The sequence below is a fragment of the Leucoraja erinacea genome, chromosome 3 (genome assembly GCF_028641065.1).
Source record: "Leucoraja erinacea ecotype New England chromosome 3, Leri_hhj_1, whole genome shotgun sequence".
Taxonomy (NCBI): Eukaryota; Metazoa; Chordata; class Chondrichthyes; order Rajiformes; family Rajidae; genus Leucoraja; species Leucoraja erinaceus.
Window position 1 is genome coordinate 38,847,810 of NC_073379.1, and position 19,257 is coordinate 38,867,066.

The 19,257-nt window shown below is 40.9% G+C and overlaps 1 protein-coding gene and 1 long non-coding RNA gene across 2 annotated transcripts; one reads left to right on the forward strand and one right to left on the reverse strand.

Moving 5' to 3' along the window:
- Positions 1-22: 22 nt before the first annotated feature.
- Positions 23-3,209, reverse strand: LOC129695486 (uncharacterized). The gene is made up of 2 exons (XR_008723171.1): positions 2,978-3,209; positions 23-1,057 (listed from the first exon to the last, which is right to left on the reverse strand). It is a non-coding gene; the product is annotated as an uncharacterized LOC129695486 (long non-coding RNA).
- Positions 3,210-3,324: 115 nt separating this feature from the next.
- Positions 3,325-17,259, forward strand: toporsa (topoisomerase I binding, arginine/serine-rich a). The gene is given in 3 exon segments (XM_055632457.1): positions 3,325-3,523; positions 13,539-15,135; positions 15,138-17,259. Coding segments are annotated over 2 exon segments (3,129 nt in total). The 5' UTR covers positions 3,325-3,523; positions 13,539-13,541; the 3' UTR covers positions 16,673-17,259.
- Positions 17,260-19,257: the final 1,998 nt, after the last annotated feature.

Consider the following 19,257-nt stretch of genomic DNA (forward strand, 5'->3'; position numbering starts at 1 on the left):
CAGTTAACACAGTCATTGAAAATACTTTCAATTTCACAACTTTATTTGCTTGTCAGTGAAAATAGCTATGTATGTGCCCAACTATGGATAGATGTACATTAAATACAAACCAATAAGCATTCCAATAACAAAAAAGCTAATAATTATAATTGTGTTCAATATGGCAATAACTATGCTCCAGTTTTTTATGCAACATATTTCTGATTCATAATTAGCCAGATGTAGTTACCCCTATGGGTAGTGTCATCATGAGGTCCCCCATATCCTGTTGACCAGATTGATACTCTCTTGCATACAACTGCAGTTTGGAGTTGGGTAGCACGGCGGCACCTTTACTGTGTCCCCATACCAAGCACAGTTATGGTCAATTCACATCAGTTAATTGCATATCTGTTGCAGGGTGCACTACTTTCTCCTCCAGAATAAAATGGCTGTTTAGCTCCGTTAGTCTGTACCTATGTTTGTTACATACTCCCTCTTCAACTCACTTTGTCGCATATCTTCTTAAAACCATTCTTCACGTATTTATCCAGCTTCACCTCAAATTCATCCAAGTTACATGCATTATCCAATTTTATGGCGACAAGTTTAACTTGCTCACCATTCTGTTGAATTCCTTAATGATATATCAGTATCTTATGTTTAGAGAACCTAATATTATGAGGGTAACATCTTTCATAAGAGTTTTGTTATACACACACACATTAGAATTAAGTGACAGATTATAAATTAATAAAACATCAAAACCTTTTCCTCTGAACCTATCGTCCAATACACAAAACCAGTTTATATTGAACCATATTTGCAATGCTCACAACAAATTGCAAGCGTAGAACATTTAATTTTGGTCGGTGTTCTTCCTTTGTGAGTAATAGACGCCAGAACATTTCACTTGGCCTCTGTTATATTTGGTCCATGAGTGATCACGTGTCATCTCGGAGAAGAAGAATCATTATGAAATTCTACGCGTCAAATTCTCCTCTAGATACTGAATAGCTGTCATCTTGGATGCATAGATAACAAATCCCCAAGATATTAAAACGAGGAAGAGGAGTATCTGTATGAAATAAATTAACTTGTTACATCAATAAACTTTACTAGATTTTAAAACAAAGCTTAAAATACTGAGTCAGTCAGCCCGTGCAGTTTAGCTAGTCTCTTTCCCAGTTCTGATGAAGGGTCTTTGACCTGAAATGTTAACTGTTGCTCTTCCCACTGGTGTGGCCTGATCTGAGTATTTCCAGCATATTCTGTTTTTATTTTAGATTTCCAGCATTAACTTTTTTTTAATTTTCAAAACTTGGGAGTTTGTTCCTTTTGGATTCTTTTGCCATTATTTTCCAATGTCAATGGAAATTAACTGAACTTTTTTATGTTTTAGTTTTCTTTTCCCCTCACAATTTACTTGATAAAAGTTCCATATAAAAAGGTGATTAATGAAGTTTCAAGCTGTGGTGATACAAGACACATTTAGCTAAGAAAATAGTACAGGTGTAGCAAGAAATACTTCATTGGCTGATTTCATAACCAAGATATCATGGAGTGGTTTTGCAAACAACTATACCTAATCATTTTAATGAAGCTTCCATTGTGGTTCAATAGAATTCCACAAATGCAGTCAATCTCTCTAACCTTGGTGATTGAGGGAACATTTAAACAAGAGATTGCACTGCAAAAATGCTGTCATGGGAACGTTTCACAACCAAAAGAGCAGCTTTGGGGACAAATGTTTGTGACTAGTCTCTGGACTAGTCTCACCCAAACCCGCTGACTCAAGACAGAAGCACAACCGTCTGAAATGTGGGTACTAAACTAACTGAAAGCAATGGTTACTTTTATGAGAAACTACATCTGGGTGGAGACATCATTCATGTTTTAGGAAGTTGTAACATGACATCCCTGCTCTTATTTTCTATCCCATGGTTGATGAACGCATGTATCCATTATGCATTCACCATCCTATCTACCTGTGGTGTCATTTTTGGGGATCTATGAACTCCTACCCCAATGTCCTACTGTTCATCAACACTCCCTATGGCTTTACCATTTATTATATAATTCCTACCATTATTTAAAATTCCAAAATCCATGACTTCACATTTGTTACGATTAAATTCCTTGCCCCTTTGTTCCAGAGAACTCAGATATTCAATATAGCACTAACCTAAGACCTAACCTTTTGCTATTTGTGCTGTATGCATGTGCCATATGCAAACTCATTAACCACACCTCATATCTTCACACTCGAAGTCTTTAATATATATATCACAACCAATTAGGGTCCCAGCATTGATGACACAAAATGCTGGAGTAACTCGTTTGTTCAGCATCTCTGGAGTGTAGCAACAAGGAACAGAACATGCTGGTTTACACAAAGATGCTGCCTGACCTGCTCAGTTACTCCCAGCAGTTGTATATTTTTGAGTAAACCAGCATCTGCAGTCCCTGGTTTCTATTCGCAACATTGATTGTTGTGGTAGGCCATTGGTCATTGATTTCCAAACAGAGAAGTAATAAATTACCACGATTTGTGCTTACAAACTACTTGGAGAGGTTATATAATTCAGAAGTATCACCTAAGCCGTTCAAGGAGAACATGATATTTGACCACTACAATTTGTAGTGTAGTATTGTACTATTGTAGTACAATAGTTTCCTATATTAACCTTTTTTTTCTAATTTCCTATAATATCCACTGATCACAGTCATGGATATACTCAAGCAACTGAGTCTTGATGGCGCTCTCTGGTAGAGGATTCCAAAGATTCACTGCGATGAGGGTGAATACATTTCTAATCTCCGTCGCAAATAAACGACCGCTTGAAGATGTAGCCTCCTGATTCTAAGCACCAGATACTGAACCAGCCGCTGTCTTGGCAAATCCCGGAAGAATAGTGTGTATTTATAACGAGATCTCCTCTAAACTCTAGAGTACAGGCCTGGTCTGCCCTACTGTGTTCACTCACTGCATACTTACAAAAGAATAAATCCAGTCGAGAGTTCGCTTGCTCACACGAACCATGATCGCCCGAGATTCCCTTCACTCTGCCAACTGCGTGAACGGCACGGTCCCAGTGTGAAGCGCCTCTTCTTTCCAAAAGAAAGATCCCTGAGCTTTGAGTTTTGTCGGTAAACCCCAGCCGCCGGTGTTGGGTGACCAGCGGGGAGCGGCGGTAACCATGGTTTCCGGCCAAAGATGGTCTCTGCGGGTAGCGCGGTGCGGCGAGGTGGTCCTCCAGTGTCCCGGCAGGCAACGCGGTGAGCTGGTCCTCCAGCGTCCCGGCGGCCCCGTCACGCAGCCAGCTTGTGTGATGGTGTAACAGCCTCACAGGCGGCGGCTGCACAGGCCTGTCCCCGGCGGGCAGGCAGGCAGGCAGGCACCGGGGCGGGAATACCAGCGCAAATGTTGGCGAACGGATCCAAGGGGAGGTGGAGGGGAATGCTTTAACATTTAGAAAATAAAATTAAAGGAATTTAACTTGAACCTGAGGGCGATCGGGGACGGAGTGACTGACTGTTGCAGGTAAGAGGCTGAGATGGGTGGGGACGTAGGCCCGGGAACCCCGGGGTTGCTGGGAGCGGAGCTGGTCATCAGGGCTGCAGTGGAAATGTTGCAGTCTGGATAAATGTGTGAAGCCATTGACATCTTAAAATTCAAAATGATGATGTTAAATTGAGGCTTTTTTTCACCCAGTCCAAAACAAGGGAGTGAAATAAAACTTGAAATCAGATCCAACCTTTCCGCGTGCAAGATACGTGCAAAGACATGTGTAGGAAGGAATTGCAGATGCTGTCTGAAGAAGGGTCTCGACTCGAAACGTCACCCATTCCTTCTCTCCAGAGATGCTGCCTGTCCCGCTGAGTTACTCCAGCATTTTGTGTCCTTCGACGTATAAATAAACACTTCCACTGTGGTAGGAATGGAATGTGATGCCCTTTCCCACACGCAGAGCAGATGCCCGTTGATCATTTCCTATCTAACGTTGGCATATTTTTGTCAGCAGACTGAAATAATTCAAATTAGTTTATTGTCACATATACGAGGTTTGCAATGCAATTCCTTGTCCACATGAAGCCTACAGTGTATAGGGGGGTTGCACGGAAGGTCACTGGGTCATAGGGCTCGACGCACGGAGCCGCTAAATCCAACTGGAAGACATCCGTCACTTCCGGTATATGTTATTAATGTTAGAAACGCGTACTTTCCTACCTGTTAAAAACCGCCAAAATGTTGAATTTTTGTGCTGAAAAAAATTGTGGGAGTCGGGGTAAGTGTGAGAGCCAATGTGCCCAACTGTACATGTACCCAACTTCAGAATTCCAAAATTGAAGCGAAATGAAGGTATAGAGAAGCGAGAACTGAAGGGACTCCAGCAGCTAAAGTGCTTGGTAAACATTGAAAATATTGGGAATTATCGCGTTTGCTCACTGCATTTCATCAAGTGAGACATTATTTGTGTTTTTTCTTGATTCCTTTGGTATCTAAAAATTCTCAGAAGTGATAAATCTGGCTGTAAATTTTTCTTCAGATGCGTTTTCATTTTGTATGTAAAACCCACGAGAACCATGGGCGATTTAAAAAAATTACAGCCAGATTTATCACTTCTGAAACTTTATAGATGCCAAAGGAATCAAGAAAAAACACAAATAATGCCGCACTTGATGAAATACCATGAGCAAACGGCCAATGTTCGCCAAGCACTCTGGCTGTTGTTGTCCCTTGCTTCAGCTCTCGCTTCTATCTACCGTAATTTCTCCTCATTTTTGGAATTCTGAAGTATGCTAAATGTCTCACGCTTATCCCGATTTCCATAATTATTTACAGCGCAAAAATTGACAATTTCAGCGGGTTTTAACGGGCCCGCTACGTTGGAAACGATGGTAAGTGCCTACCTGCAGCACATCGCGTGTAATCCATTTGGAGTAGCGTAGCAATAGTACGGGTCATGGGTCGTGACCCGACTGCTGTGAAACCTCCCTATATGCAGTTATGATAAATACAACAATAAACAAATCAGCTCTCTGGATAGGGAAGGCGTTGCCACTTTCCATTATTATTTACCTAGTTTTTGTCAGAGAATTGCTTAAAATGTTTTTTCCCACCACTGGATAATTACATAACCAGGTAATTTTTTTGGCATAAAATCCTCCTAACCCCATTGTCATCAAAGATAGATATAAAATACTGGAGTATCTCAGTGGGACAGGCAGCATATCTGGAGACCCTTTGTCATCAATATTGCATACCTCCCTGAAAGTGGCAGCACAAGTAGATAGAGTGGGAAAGAAGGCATACAATATGCTTGCTTCCATTGGTCTGGACTTCAGTATAAGAGTCAGAAAGTCATGATGCAGCTTTATAGGACTTTGGTTAGGCCAATTTGTAGTACTGTGTGAGGCTTTGACGAGGGTGCAGATGAGGTTCACCAGGATGCTGCCAGAATTAGAGGGTATTAGCTTGAAGAAGAGGTTGAATAGACTAGGTTTGTTTTCTTTGGATCACTGGAGGTTGAGGAGAGACTTGATCGAAGCATATAACATTATGAGAGGCATAGATAAGGCAGACAGAACCTTCTCAGGGTGGAAATATCAAAGACATGAGGACGTCTACTACAAATCTACCGACTCCCACAGTTAACTTGACTACATTTCCTCCCACCCTGCATCTTGCAAGACGCTATCCCCTACTCTTAATTCCACTGTCTCTGCAGCATCTGCTCCCAAGATGAGGCTTTCCATACGAGGACATCAGAGATGTCGTCATTCTATAGTAAACTTGGTTTACCCCGAGCTGTCAGAGATGGGCCCCTCACCCGTATCTCTGTGTCGCCATGTCTCTGATGCAGTGACAGGATCTGTCAAAGTCAGCATGGATTTATCAAGGAGAAATCATGACTAATCTTCTGGAATTTTTTGAGGATGTTACAAGTAGAATGGATAAGGGAGAGCCAGTGGATGTGGTGTATCTGGACTTTCAAAAAGCTTTTGACAAGGTCGCACACGAGATTGTTGTGCAAAAAATAGAGCACATAGTATTGGGGGTAGGGTTGACATGGATAGAGAACTGGTTGGCAGACAGGTAGCAAAGAGTAGGAATTAACAGGGCTTTTTCAGAATAGCAGGTAGTGACTAGTGGGGTGCCGCAAGGCTCAGTGCTGGGTCGCAAGGCTCAGCGCTGGGACCCCAGTTATTTACAATATTACACTATAAATGATTTAGACAAAATAAATTAAATGTAACATCTCCAAGTTTGCAGATGACACAAAGCTGGGAGGCAGTGTGAGCTGCGAGGAGGTTGCTATGAGGCTGCAGGTTGACTTGGATAAGTTGGGTGAGTGGATACATGGCAGATGCAGTATAATGTGGATAAATGAGGTCATCCACTTTGGTGGCAAGAAGGCAGATTATTATCTGATGGTGTAGGAAAGAACTGCAGATGCTGGTTAAATTGAAGGTAGACACAAAATGCTGGAGTAACTCAGCAGGAGAGGCAGCATCTCCTGTTATCTGAATGGTGTTAGATTAGGAAAAGATTGTGGTGCAACGAGACCTGGGTGTCCGTATACATCAGTCACTGAAAGTAAGCAGGCAGTGAAGAAAACAAATGGTATGTTGGCCTTCATAGCGAGAGGATTTGAGTATAGGAGCAAGGAGGTCCTATAAATGTTGTACAGGGCCCTGGTGAGACTGCACTTGGAGTATTGTGTGTAGTTTAGTCTTTGTTTGAGGAAGGGCTTTCTTGCTCTTGAGGGAGTGCAGTGTTGATTCACCAGGTTATTTCCCGGGATGGCGGGACTGATATATGATGAAAGAATGGATCAACTGGGCTTATATTTACTGGAATTTAGAAGGATGAGAGGGATTCTTATAGAAACATATAAAATATTCTAGGGATTGGACAGGCTAGATGCAGGAAAAAAATCACGATGTTGGGGGAGTCCAGAATCAGAGGTCACCGTGTGGGCCATTTCATCCCGAGAGTTGTGAATCTGTGGAATTCTCTGCCACAGAATGCAGTGGAGGCCAATTGTTTGGATGTATTCAAGAGAGTTGGATATAGATGGGGCTAACGGAATCAAGGGATATGGGGAGAAAGCAGGAACGGGGCACTGATTCTGGATCCATGATCATATTGAATGGCAGTGCTGGCGCGAAGGGCTTAATGGCCTACTCCTGCACCTATTTTCTATGTTTCTCTGTTCCATGTTTCCTCTGGCTGTTCCAGTTGCCTCTTGCATCCCAAAGATGTGCAGGTCTGTAGGTTAATTGATCTCTATAAATTGCCTCCTAGTGTGTAGGGAGTGGTTATGAAGTTGGGGTAATGTAGAACTAGTGTGAATGGGTGATCGATGGACTCTGTGCTCCATGGCCTTATTCTATGCTGTATCTTTCAACCAAATCAAAAAAGACAAGAACAAGCATTTGGTCCTTCCGATTTTGTCTGTATTCCACAGAAGCCACTTCCCCACCACTCCATCTAATACCATCAAACATCACCTATTTTATCTCCCATGTACCTGCTTAGCTTACCATGAAACAACATCTATAGTAGATCATTTCAAAATCCTTGCACCCGTGCAAAACAAGTCCTAATATTTATCTAGGAAGCACTTACAAAGCTTTCCGCTCAGTTGATCCTTTATTCTGCTAATGTTAGGCAAGCGCAATGATTCCAATAATCTGCACTTTGGGTCTTTGGTAGTGTTCAACTGACACGATTTCTGGATTATTGGATGGTAATCCTATTAATACCCCATGGGGTTATCTAGTATAACAGATCATTTATTGCTTACCCGGTAGAACTGATCATTTATTGCATTGTTGTTTATTGTATGTTTGTGTTGTGTTAATACGTTTATCAAGCTGCAGCGAGTAAGAAATTCATTTTCTAATAAACAATCTGCCTGTCAAAAAATCTCCTCATCTGTGTTGACCTTATTACCAGCCTTGCTTTGTCCTGCCCCATCTCTCTTCCAGCTTTCTTCTCCCGCCCCCCCTCCAACACTCACTCCCTCCTGCAATCAGTCTGAAGATGGGTCCTGATCCAAAACTTCACCTGTCCATGTTCTCCAGAGATGCTACCTGATCCGATGAATTAATCCAGCATTTTGTCTTTCTTAAGAAATTCATTGGTCCGTTCCAAGTGCATATGGCGATTAAACACTCTTGAATCTGGTTATTCCTTCACAGTTAGACTTGCTTACTTGAGCGATTTTTCTGTATGAAAAACATTTTGTAATAGTCATATTGTCAGATATATTGATCAGTTGCTGATATAGGAGCTGGACTGTCTAAAATATCTGAATTTTAAATCTAGCATACTGACATTTGCACTGGCACATGTCCTTCAGCTAATTTCATTATTTACTAATGGTTACAGTGAGTGTTTTATAAAACTGATAGGCATAAGGTTACAGAGTGGTGTATAGGGATAGTAAGAAGTTCTATTTATTCACATTCTATGACTTGCTTAGATTAAGTAATGCTAGTAATAAAGCTGTAAGGAATTTCCTCCAACTTAAGGTGATTGGAATATGCTGTAGGCGACATGACTTATTTTGCAATGAATGATGAACAACGACGTCAGGTTATTATGTTAGCGTTATGTAAAACTGATAGGCATATGGTTGCAGAGAGGTATGCAGAGATGTACGGGTGTACTCTATTTGCATACTTTAACTTGCATAGGGTAAGGAGTGGGTGGTGGTTATATGTGTAAGTTATACGGTATTTCCTAATCAAGAAGGTAATTGGAACGTGTGTTGTCGCTGCTTCTTTCTTTGCCTCCCGCCCTCTGTGGAATGTAGAGAGGCAGTTCAGCTATTTGTTCCATCCCTGTATCATGTTGAAAGTCAGATCTTAATTGAGGAAATAAGAAAGAAGAGTGCCATGGTTCTCCACAGCTAACTAAATACCTGCTCAGATTTGGTCAATGTAACACAGGAAACAGGGCAATTAGCTCCACTTAGCCAGCTTCCACAAGCTGTATTAGGATAAGGAGTAGATCATTTTTTGTTCAGCAATGTTAATTGTAGGTTAAAGTTGCCCAAGACAGTGGAGAGAGCTGTTTTCTTAAATTAAAATTTATGCTGTTGGATTTTTTTATACCTGCTGAGAGTGTAATATCCCATCAAGGTAATGGATGGCTTTTTAATTCATGCATGATTTGTGGTTGTTATTGGTAAAGCCAACATTTAATGTCCTCCAACAATTTGTGGCCATGGTTTATTAAGTTTGTTTTATTCCAGAAGACTGAATGCTTGGAAACCTTGATCGTATTGTAAGCAGGGTGCAACATTTAGTACCTGTTGCAACAAATGGAATTAATTTTTATTTTCATTCAATTTGCTTATATTTTTTTAATGGTTCAGGATTTTCTCCAGTTTGTAATGGTCCTCAGTATCAGAAATTATCTGTAATAAATGTTGAATTCATAAGATGTGTTTTCTATGTAGACATAAATGATTGCTATTCCACCCTGCAGACTTATTCCAATAGTGAAATTGGACTTGGTATAATTCACGTATGGCTGTACATACTTCATTCTCCCCAAGTGCTGCACACCCTGAATGCAGTTTCAAATGAAAGGGGGGCAGTTAATCATTTAGCATGGTGGGGGGGGATTTGAAGAACAAGTTGGTTTGTTTGATCAGAGAAACTGTGGGCAGCAGATTATAGTGTGCCAAAATAGCTCTATTATATTCAATGACCCAACGATCAAAGCCTACAATGAACACACTTTCCCATTTCAAGTGGTCTTGTTTTTAGGTCAGTTTATTTTTGTACCCTTTATTATTTCAGCTATTACATGGAGTTCCATCAGATTTACATGCTATGCAGCCCAATTAATGCATGTCAATGTTTCTGCTCTCTGCAAACCTCCTTCCACAATTCTACAATTCACCCCAGCAGCATTATGTTAATTCACGTCTCTATTGTTTCATTATTTATATTCATTTCTCCATGTCTTAGAAAATTCTACATTCTCACTACTCTCTTGATGAGCAAGTTTGTTCTAATTTCCTTACAGAGGTAGAACTAGGGAAGCTGAACTAGGGAAGCTGGTCGGGCCATTGAAATAGTCAAGTCGAGAGTTGTGGGTGAGGATTTCATTATCATTTCAACGGAAGCAGAGGCAAAATCATTTTTGCAGTGAAAAAAATAGGGAGTCTTGTTGATGTAAACATGTGGTTGAAAGTTCATCCCCTGTTAAGGTTACTAATGGTCGGACTCAATTTCAGGATTCTACCAGGGAGTGAGATGGATTTCATGGTCTGGAATGCTTCCTCAATTGAGATCTAAATTTCAACCTCGTTCGTAGTGATGGAACAAATAGTTGAACTGCCTCTCCCTAATCTTCAGAGAGGGCAGGAGGCAAAGAAAGAAGCCATGGCAGCAAAAATTCCAATCACCTTGGGAGGAAATTCCTTGACACATATACAAATAACCTCCATTCCTTAAGTCTATGCAAGTTTTTTTTTTGAATTTATTTTATTAGAAGCAATTGTACAGGAATATGGCAATCAACATGACAGTTATACAATTTTTGTACAGCTTCATTTTTAACATTGAGACCTGAATCAAAAAAAAAGAGAGAATGAAGAAAAAAAGTAAAATAAAAGAAAGGAAGGAAATTCTCATGTTTCGAGAAATTAATCTGATTTTTCAGCCAAAACAAGCCTAATGTTTTCTGAATGTAATGTCTCGGACATGTCAGCAATCCACATCTTCACTGTGGGAACTGGTATCTTTTTCCAAAATTTGAGTATGAGTTTTTTCGTAGTTATTAGGCCGTAGTTAAGGAAACGTCTTTGAAATATCTTTAGCTTAGAACAGGCCTCTGACATACCTAATGTGATCAGTTTTATAGCTGGCTCCAGATTAATTTTAAGTATTTTAGAGAAGATATCAAATATTCCCCTCCAGAAGTTTTGTTTCTTTATACATGAAGCAAAAGAATGGGTTAAAGTCGCTTCTTGTGGATGTGTATTTATCACAAATAGGGGAGATGGTTGGGAAGATCTTATTTAATTTAGTCTTTGAATAGTAAAGCCTATGCGGTATTTTAAATTGTATCAGGGAGTGCCTGACATTGAGAGAGCAGTGGTGTATCTATAGTAGGCTTTCCTCCCAGATATCCTTTGAAATTAATAAACCCAACTTGTCTTCCCATGCTCGCCTATACATCTCAGAAGATGGGGTATGCGCAATTAAAAGAGTGTTATAAATGTAGGATGTTAACTTGCTTGTGCCGGCATGTCTATTCATACAATTGTCTAGCATATCTGGACCCATAAAACGACAGTCTTGTTTATATGTTTTCACATAATCTCGGATTTGAAGATATCTAAAAAGATTACTTGCTTTCAAATGATATTTCTCCTGTAGTTCTTGAAAAGAGGAAAATTCCCTTCTCGTAGAGATCTCCTACCGTTTTAATTCCTGAATTTTTCCATTGTGCAAACGCCTTATCTAAAGTAGACGGTTTAAACGAGGGATTGGTAGCGATTGGTAGAAGGAGAGAGAAATTTCTCAGTTTGAGACTTAATTTCAACTGTTTCCAGATACGTAGGGTACTGTGTATTATCGGATTTTGCTCATACGTTGATTTATTCAGATGTGTTGGAGAAAGAAGAATCGCGCCTATGTTAAAAGGCAAATAATCTTCCCTCTCCATTTTTAACCAATTTACCTGATGACATGTATCATCCATCCAGAAAATTATGTTTTTAATATTAGTAGCCCAGTAGTAGAAAAGGTATTTAGGAAGTGCTAATCCTCCATTTTCTTTAGATTTTCACAAATGCCTTTTGTGTATTCTGTGGGTTTTATAGTCCCAAATGAAATTTGTGATACTGTAGTAGAGTCAATTTTTTTTTTTTTTACTTTTGGGGAGATATATCGGTATTGATTGAAATAAATATAGGAGTTGTGGAAGGAAGATCATCTTTATGGCATTTACTCTACCTATAAGGGAAATAGGGAGTGTTTTCCAGAATTGAATGTGGGCATATAGCTTGGTGATTAATGGTGGAAAATTTGTTTTAAATAGAGAGGTGTATTTTCTAGTCACGTAAACTCCAAGGTATCTAATTTTTTCAGTAATAATTCTAAAGGGAAATTTTTGGAGTTGTGAAGGGTCTTGAGCTTTTATTGGCATAATTTCACTTTTATTTCAGTTTATTCTATACCCTGAAAAGGCACCAAATTGTTCTATAAGGTTTGGGATATACATTTGGGATACTAACTTGGGAGTTGGTGATGTATCAGAGTACATCCTCTGCATATAACAAAATCTTGTTATTGGTATGTTTAGTATTATATCCATGAATACCCGAATGTGCTCTGATGATTTCTGCTAAAGGTTCTATGGCTAAGGCAAATAACATTGGTGAAAGGGCGCATCCTTGTCTATTACCCCTGAATAAATGAAATTTAGGTGACAGAATTTGATTTGTCAATATTCTGGCTGTCGGGTTGTTATATAACAGCTTCACCCATGAAATGAAGTTTTCTCCTAATTTGAATTTTTCCAACACTGTAAAGAGATATGCCCATTCCACTTGGTCAAAAGCTTTTTCTGCGTCTAAAGAAATAATTGTTAAGTCTTCTTTTATCGCTCTGTGTGAATAGATTGTATTAAACAAACGTCTCAAATTATAAAACGAATGTCGCTTAGGTATAAACCCAGTTTGGTATGGGTGTATTAATTTACTGATGTACAGACTTAGTCTTCTTGCCAAAGTCTTGGCTAATATTTTCTGATCTGTATTTAGAAGAGCTATTGCCCTATATGATCCAGGCTCTTCAAGTTTTTTATCTTTTTCAGGTATCAATGTAATGGTTGATTCAGCAAGGGTTAGTGGTAAGGTCTGTTCTTTAAAAGCATGTATATAAATGGCATGTAAATGTGGGGAAATTGAATCATTAAATTTTTTGTAGAATTCATTACTAAACCCCTCTGTACCTGGCATAGTCTGTGCAAGTTAAAGAACGAGAATAAACTACGCTCCTTTCCACCGGTAGACACAAAATGCTGTGTAACTCAGCGGGACAGGCAGCATCTCTGGAGAGAATGAATGGGTGACGTTTCGGGTCGAGACCCTTCTTCAGTGATCTTTCCACCTTTCCACCTCCTTTCAGTCTCCTTTCCACCTCTACACACCTCTACAGCTCTGCAACCTTTTGCGAGATTGAGATAAAGTCGTAACTTTTGGTTTCCCAATATTTAGTTATCAGGAATTGCTGTACTTTAAGATAAACTCTTGTTGATTTCTAGTTTTTAAAAAAAGTTGAAATGGCAAAAGAGATTGTACTTGAGTTTGCGTTTATTATTTGGAACATATTAAGCTGTTACATTGAAAAGCAAGTTATACCTGGTCCTCATTAGCCTGTTGGCTATGGAATGACTAAAGGCTGGATATTTGAGCTGGTTGTTCTGTACCCGGATAGAATCATTTGATGTTATGACCAAAGACGTGACTTTCACAAATTATTTTGTTCAGAACTTCATTAGAGTTTTTACTTTTTATTTTCAGATTATGGCGTCAACCACAGAGGATTTGGATGCAGAAAATCAATTTTCTCCAGAACCTGAAACCAGCAAAATTCATCATGGAGTGCGAGCCGATGTATCGCCTGATGCAAAGTGTCCTATCTGTCTGGACAGATTTGACAACATGTCTTACATCGATCGATGCTTCCACAAATTTTGCTTTCGTTGCATTCAGGAATGGTCCCGCAACAAAGCAGAATGCCCTCTGTGTAAACAGCCATTCAGCTCCATTTTCCACAGTGTACGAACTGAAAATGATTTCCAAGAGTATGTCCTGAAGGCAACAGAGAATGGCTCCTTTGGCAGTCCAGGCGGCCAGCGATTTCGATATCGCACAACACTAACTCGAGAACGCCGCAGGGCCCACCAGCCTCGGAGCTCCCCAGTAATTTCACAGTTGCCTGACAACGGAGTGGTGTTTGAGGGACTGGGGCGACAACCCCGGGCACAACAGGGCCGCAACTTGCGCCGCATGATGACTCGGCTGAGTGCCCGCAGGAGGGCGCAGTCCCAAGGTGCATCCACTCGCCAAATCCAAGAACAGGAGATGGTCAACTTCAGGCGAGAATTGTACCGGTCAGGCATGAGGGTCAGGAATGTACAAGATGGCGGTCGTTACCGTGATGTCTCTGCTGAGTTCTTCCGCCGCAACACTGCGTGCCTCCATCGCCTGATGCCATGGCTAAAGCGGGAGCTCTGCGTCTTGTTCGGCTCCCATGGTTCTATTGTCAACATTGTCCAACACATCATCATGTCCAATATTGTCCGGTATGACATGGAAGGGGAAGCATTCCAAGAGGAGTTGAGACCCTTCCTGCTTAGTCGCACTGACCACTTTTTGCACGAGTTTATCAGTTTCGCGAGGGCTCCATTTAACATGGAATCGTATGACCAGCGAGCCAACTATGACTGTCCAGCGCCATCCTACGAGGAAGAAAGCGATTCCGATTTGTCTGTCATTGCGATCTCACCTGACGTTGCTAATCCTCGGCAGGCAGACAGACCAACTCCTAACCCCTCAGAGCTGGCTCTTAGCCTAAGTCAGGCAACATGGGATGATGAGACACCTGGCCCTTCCTACTCAGTCACAGAGACCTTGGAGGCCGGGAATTCCTCACCTGATGAAGCCTCTGTTGTTTCTGAAGCGGTTTCATCGCAGCCCGAATCATCATTGCCAATAAAGGCTGATCCTGCAACAAAGGAGGACAACTCAATCCGATTGGGAGATGATTGCTTAATCGTGGGTTATGTGAAACCTTTAGCTGAGAGGACTCCTGAGCTGATTGAACTGAGTTCAGACTCCGAGGTTTCCACACATGTCGCAAGCACAGAGGTTGTTGGGCAGCCTGTGCATACACATTTCAACAGCATCAGCGCTAGTAGTTGCTGCTTGTCAACCAGGTCATCCTCAACCAGATCCTCTGTCTCCAAGGATCGGTGGAAAAGGAAGAAATCAAAACGGAAGAAGAGGAAGAAATCAAAAAGAGAGAAGCATCGAAAAAAAAGTTCCCATTCTGGAGGCAGCACCTCGTCTTCCTGCAGACATAAGGCAAGGGAATCCAACAGGGTTAGATGTCGTTCCAAGATCGATCCAGGTACCGATCGCAAAGCAGAGACAAACATGATCTTCAGAGGCACCAGCGATCAGGCAGCGCAGATAGAACTATGGGGTCTTACTCGTACAGTAGAAATGAGCATCGAGCCAAGGACTGGAGCCAAAGGACCAGGAGAGACAACTATTCTTTGGGAGGTAGAGCGAGGTCAGCCAGCCGAGAAACCTGTGGCAATCAAACACAGAACAGAAAGAGGTCACGGAACCGAGAGAGGGCGTCATGTACAAGAAGTCGAACAGGGTCCCAGAACAGTGACAGCGTGGTTCCCAGGCACCGACCTAGATCACGCTCTTGGAGCAGAGGGTATGCATTAGTGAGAGACAGGAGAAGGACCAGAAGCAGGGAGAGGACATACAGTTATATGAGGGAATACCAGGAAAGAGACAGGGTGTTCTCATATCAGTGGGAAAGATACAGTTACCACAGTAGAGCGCACAACGGTCATGATTCATTAGCCAGAACCAGAACTCGCCATAGGAGAACGTCGCCTTGTTCAGATTATAGAATACGGTCTAGTTCTGAAAGTACAAGTTTAAGAAGCCCATGTAGTCAGAGGGAAGACGTTTATTATCAGTACAGAAATTATCATTCAAGAAGTCCATCGAGTACCAGGTCTAGAACTACCTCTGGCCGCACTGATAAGTTGAGGCAAGAGAAACCTGGGGGCAAAAGAAAGTATAAAACTCATTATTTGGAAAGTTCATCCAGCAGAGAAGACAAAAGTGCAAATTTACAGATTGCCAAGTTATCGTCAGAGATTCACACTTTGCCCAGAAGGGAGGGAAGCTCTCCCAGGCCTCATTCACAATGCAGCAGCTACTCGAAGAATGGTTCTGTGGTGGCTGAGAGCATGATAAGCAGTGAGCCCAAGTCGAAAAGGCACAGAGAGAAGCAGAGGAGTTCCAGTGTAGAAATTGTGTATGAAGGAAAGGCAACAGAGGCAAGCCGGCGTCACAAGCGAAAGAAGAAACACAAGAAGCAGAGGAAGGAGAAAAGCAGCGAAAGGACAGATTGCACAAATCAATCTCCACTTGTCATAACTATTGAAAGTGATACCGATGAGGTGGCTGTTGCAAGCATGGATAGTGATAACAGCACTGTAAGCAAAACGTCTGAGTACCTTAAGAATAGCAGTTTTGATTTTGTTGAACACCTCATGCAGACTCGGGCTGCCCAGGATCTCTCCAGTGCAACAGCCAATACTTTATTCAGGAACACCAGCACAGAGTCGTTGGATGTGTGTGGGCTGCCCACTGATTCCGATCTTTCTCCTCCGAATCCAAACGGACAGACTTGTCTTAAACCAGAAGGTGTAAATCCAGTGACCAATGCAGGCGATCATCGGAATTTTAAGGGGGAAGAGCAAAGCAGCAGACAGCATTGTCCTTCACCAAGGCCAACTCTTCCCAAAAACACTTCAGACAGACCACCTTTGATACTGAAAATCCCAAAGAGGTTCTTTAATGGCACCAACCTATTTAATAACTCAATGAAAAATGCATAGAAATAGTTTCCTGAGACAACCGATTTGAACTTGGTAATCGCTCCTCCCACCAACCCTTTCCAACCCCACTTCCACACCAGGGAATTTTATATTACATTTGTACTGTAGTAACAAGAGGATTTCTAAGTGTGTGGGGTCATCAAGCTAGCATCAGATGTACAGATTTGTTTAAAAAAAATAAACAAAGAATTCCTGTGACATGACTGCTAATACTGTGCTGATCAGTTTTGCGTGAGCATAATGCTTTACTGTGACCAGGATGGTGAATGGTGTCTGTACGTTGGAAATTTTATATCTATTGTATATTAAGGTTGGACTGTTGCAGTCTGGCGAGAAGTTGCGTGGATTTATTTATTTATGTTATCTTTTTCATCTTGATTTTATCATTGCCAAAAGTAGATAACACAAGCTGGTCCTTTAATTGCTCCAAACTCTCAGTGATCATGCACATGCAGGTAGGAGGATTTGGAGAGATTAATGGCGCTTGCACTTTTGTAAATAATCATTCTCGAATGTTCTAAGATAGTTGCCAACTGTGTAGAATAATCAAATTGGCTGTTGGCGCAATAAAGTTTTTTTTTAAATCATTTTACAAGAATAGTTTTGATAAATTTTCTGAAATTTATGCAGGTCACCGTGAAAGATGTTTTGAAGGGATGTGGAAACTCTGCAACCTCCATTGATGACAGTAACTATTGGATCATGAGCCAGTCCTGAAGCCAGCCCCAGCGTCAATCAGGCTTTCCCAGTAATAACAAATCAACATGATAACAATTCAGTGCCCGGACAGGCTGGTTTCTGGTGGCAGCATGGAGGGAGGCCATTTGGTCTGTCAAGTCTGTATCCTTTCTATCCATCCAGTCACATTCTCCTGCTATTTTCCAGTGGCTAGCAAATTATTTTAGATAATTATCCAGGTCCCTTTTGAATTCAGCAGTTGAACCTGCTTTCATTAACGCTTCCTGACAGTGCATTCCAGATCCCAACGGATTGCAGTGCATAAAAAAAAGTCATCTTCATGTTGCATTTGATTATTTTGCAAATCAACTGTGTGGATGTGTTCAGTATCCTCTGGTGATGATGATGATGTGCCAATGGGAACAGTTCCTTTCTATCTACTCTTTCTCTACTGCTCATGATTTAAACAGCCTTCTAAGACTTCAACTTCCTTTTTTCCGAGGAGAGCATCCCCTGACTTTCCAAGCAATCATTCCCCTGACTTTCCAAGCATAATTAAAATTCCTCACTCAAGGAACAATTTTTGTCTTCACCCTCTCCAAAGCCTTCAGATTTTCTAAAGTGTGGTGCCCAGAACTGGACATGGAGCTAGTATTTTCATTAGCTTTCCAAATAGGCGTAGATTTCTGTCATCTTTCTTAAAAATTCCAGCCATCCACAAAAAAAATGATTGCGATGGTAGTACGTAGATTTTGAATTAAAGAATAGAATGATTTATGTGCGAGATGCCTGTAATTTTTACGATGCATCTTGGAATGTTTTGAAGATTGCAGGAGAAACGGCTTCTTTGGCAAACCTGCTTAGGAACTTGGTTAAAAATAATCAATGATAAATGTGGTATAAATTTGATTAAAAGATTCAACATAATTGCATTAATGAACTGTATTGTAACAGTGACTTCACTGCAAAGGTACTCCCAAGCAGTTCCCAAGGTTATGAATAGTACTATAAAAATGCATGTTTTGTTTTGCCTCATGTTTAATTCCATTGTAGATTAATCATAATGGGTTATTTATAATAGAAGTGTAAACGTATAAATTACTATTGACATAATATTGAAGGATTCAAAATCACAATACTGCAAATGCTTGAAATCTGAAATTTAAAGAAACGCTGGAACTATTCAGCAAGTCAGTGCAGAGAGAAGCCTCTCAGATCTCATCAGAAATAAGAAAGGTATTCTGTTACAGATAAGACATAATGGAGACAACAGTGTAAATGCCTAGGTAGACACAAAATGCTGGAGTAACTCAGTTGGACAGGCAGCATCTCTGGAGAGAAGGAATGGGTGATGTTTCGGATCAAGACCCTTCAGACTTCCTTAACCCATGTCAATGCCTATAAAGGGAGTAGAGCATGCTAAATTTAATGATGGAAAGAATGGTAAAGACTTATCAATCACAGCTTAAGTGTTTGGAAGGAGTCATGTAATGTGTAAGAAGGGAAACATAAATGTCCATGTTGTAAATACTCAGCAGTTCAGGTACCATCTTTGGTGGGAGAAGAATGAAGATGGCTTTACAAGTTGATTGCCCTTCATTAGCAGCAGCTATTTCTTATACAAACGCAGAAAGGCTAATTATCTGCAATCATTGAATCTGGCGTTAAGATCTTGGGGATGTAAGCACCTTGCCAGAAGATGAGATGCTGTTATTTGAGCTTTCGAACAGTATAAAAGGCCAAAGGCACTGAACTCTGAGTGTGCGTAGGATGGAAACTTAGTAAAGGTAACTTAAAACTTGGGATCATTTTTGTTAACTGAATGGAGCCATTTTGCAAAACAGTCACCCCATCTCTTTTTAATTTCTCCAGTGTCAAGGTGAGCATCAAATGCAGCAAGTAGGAGT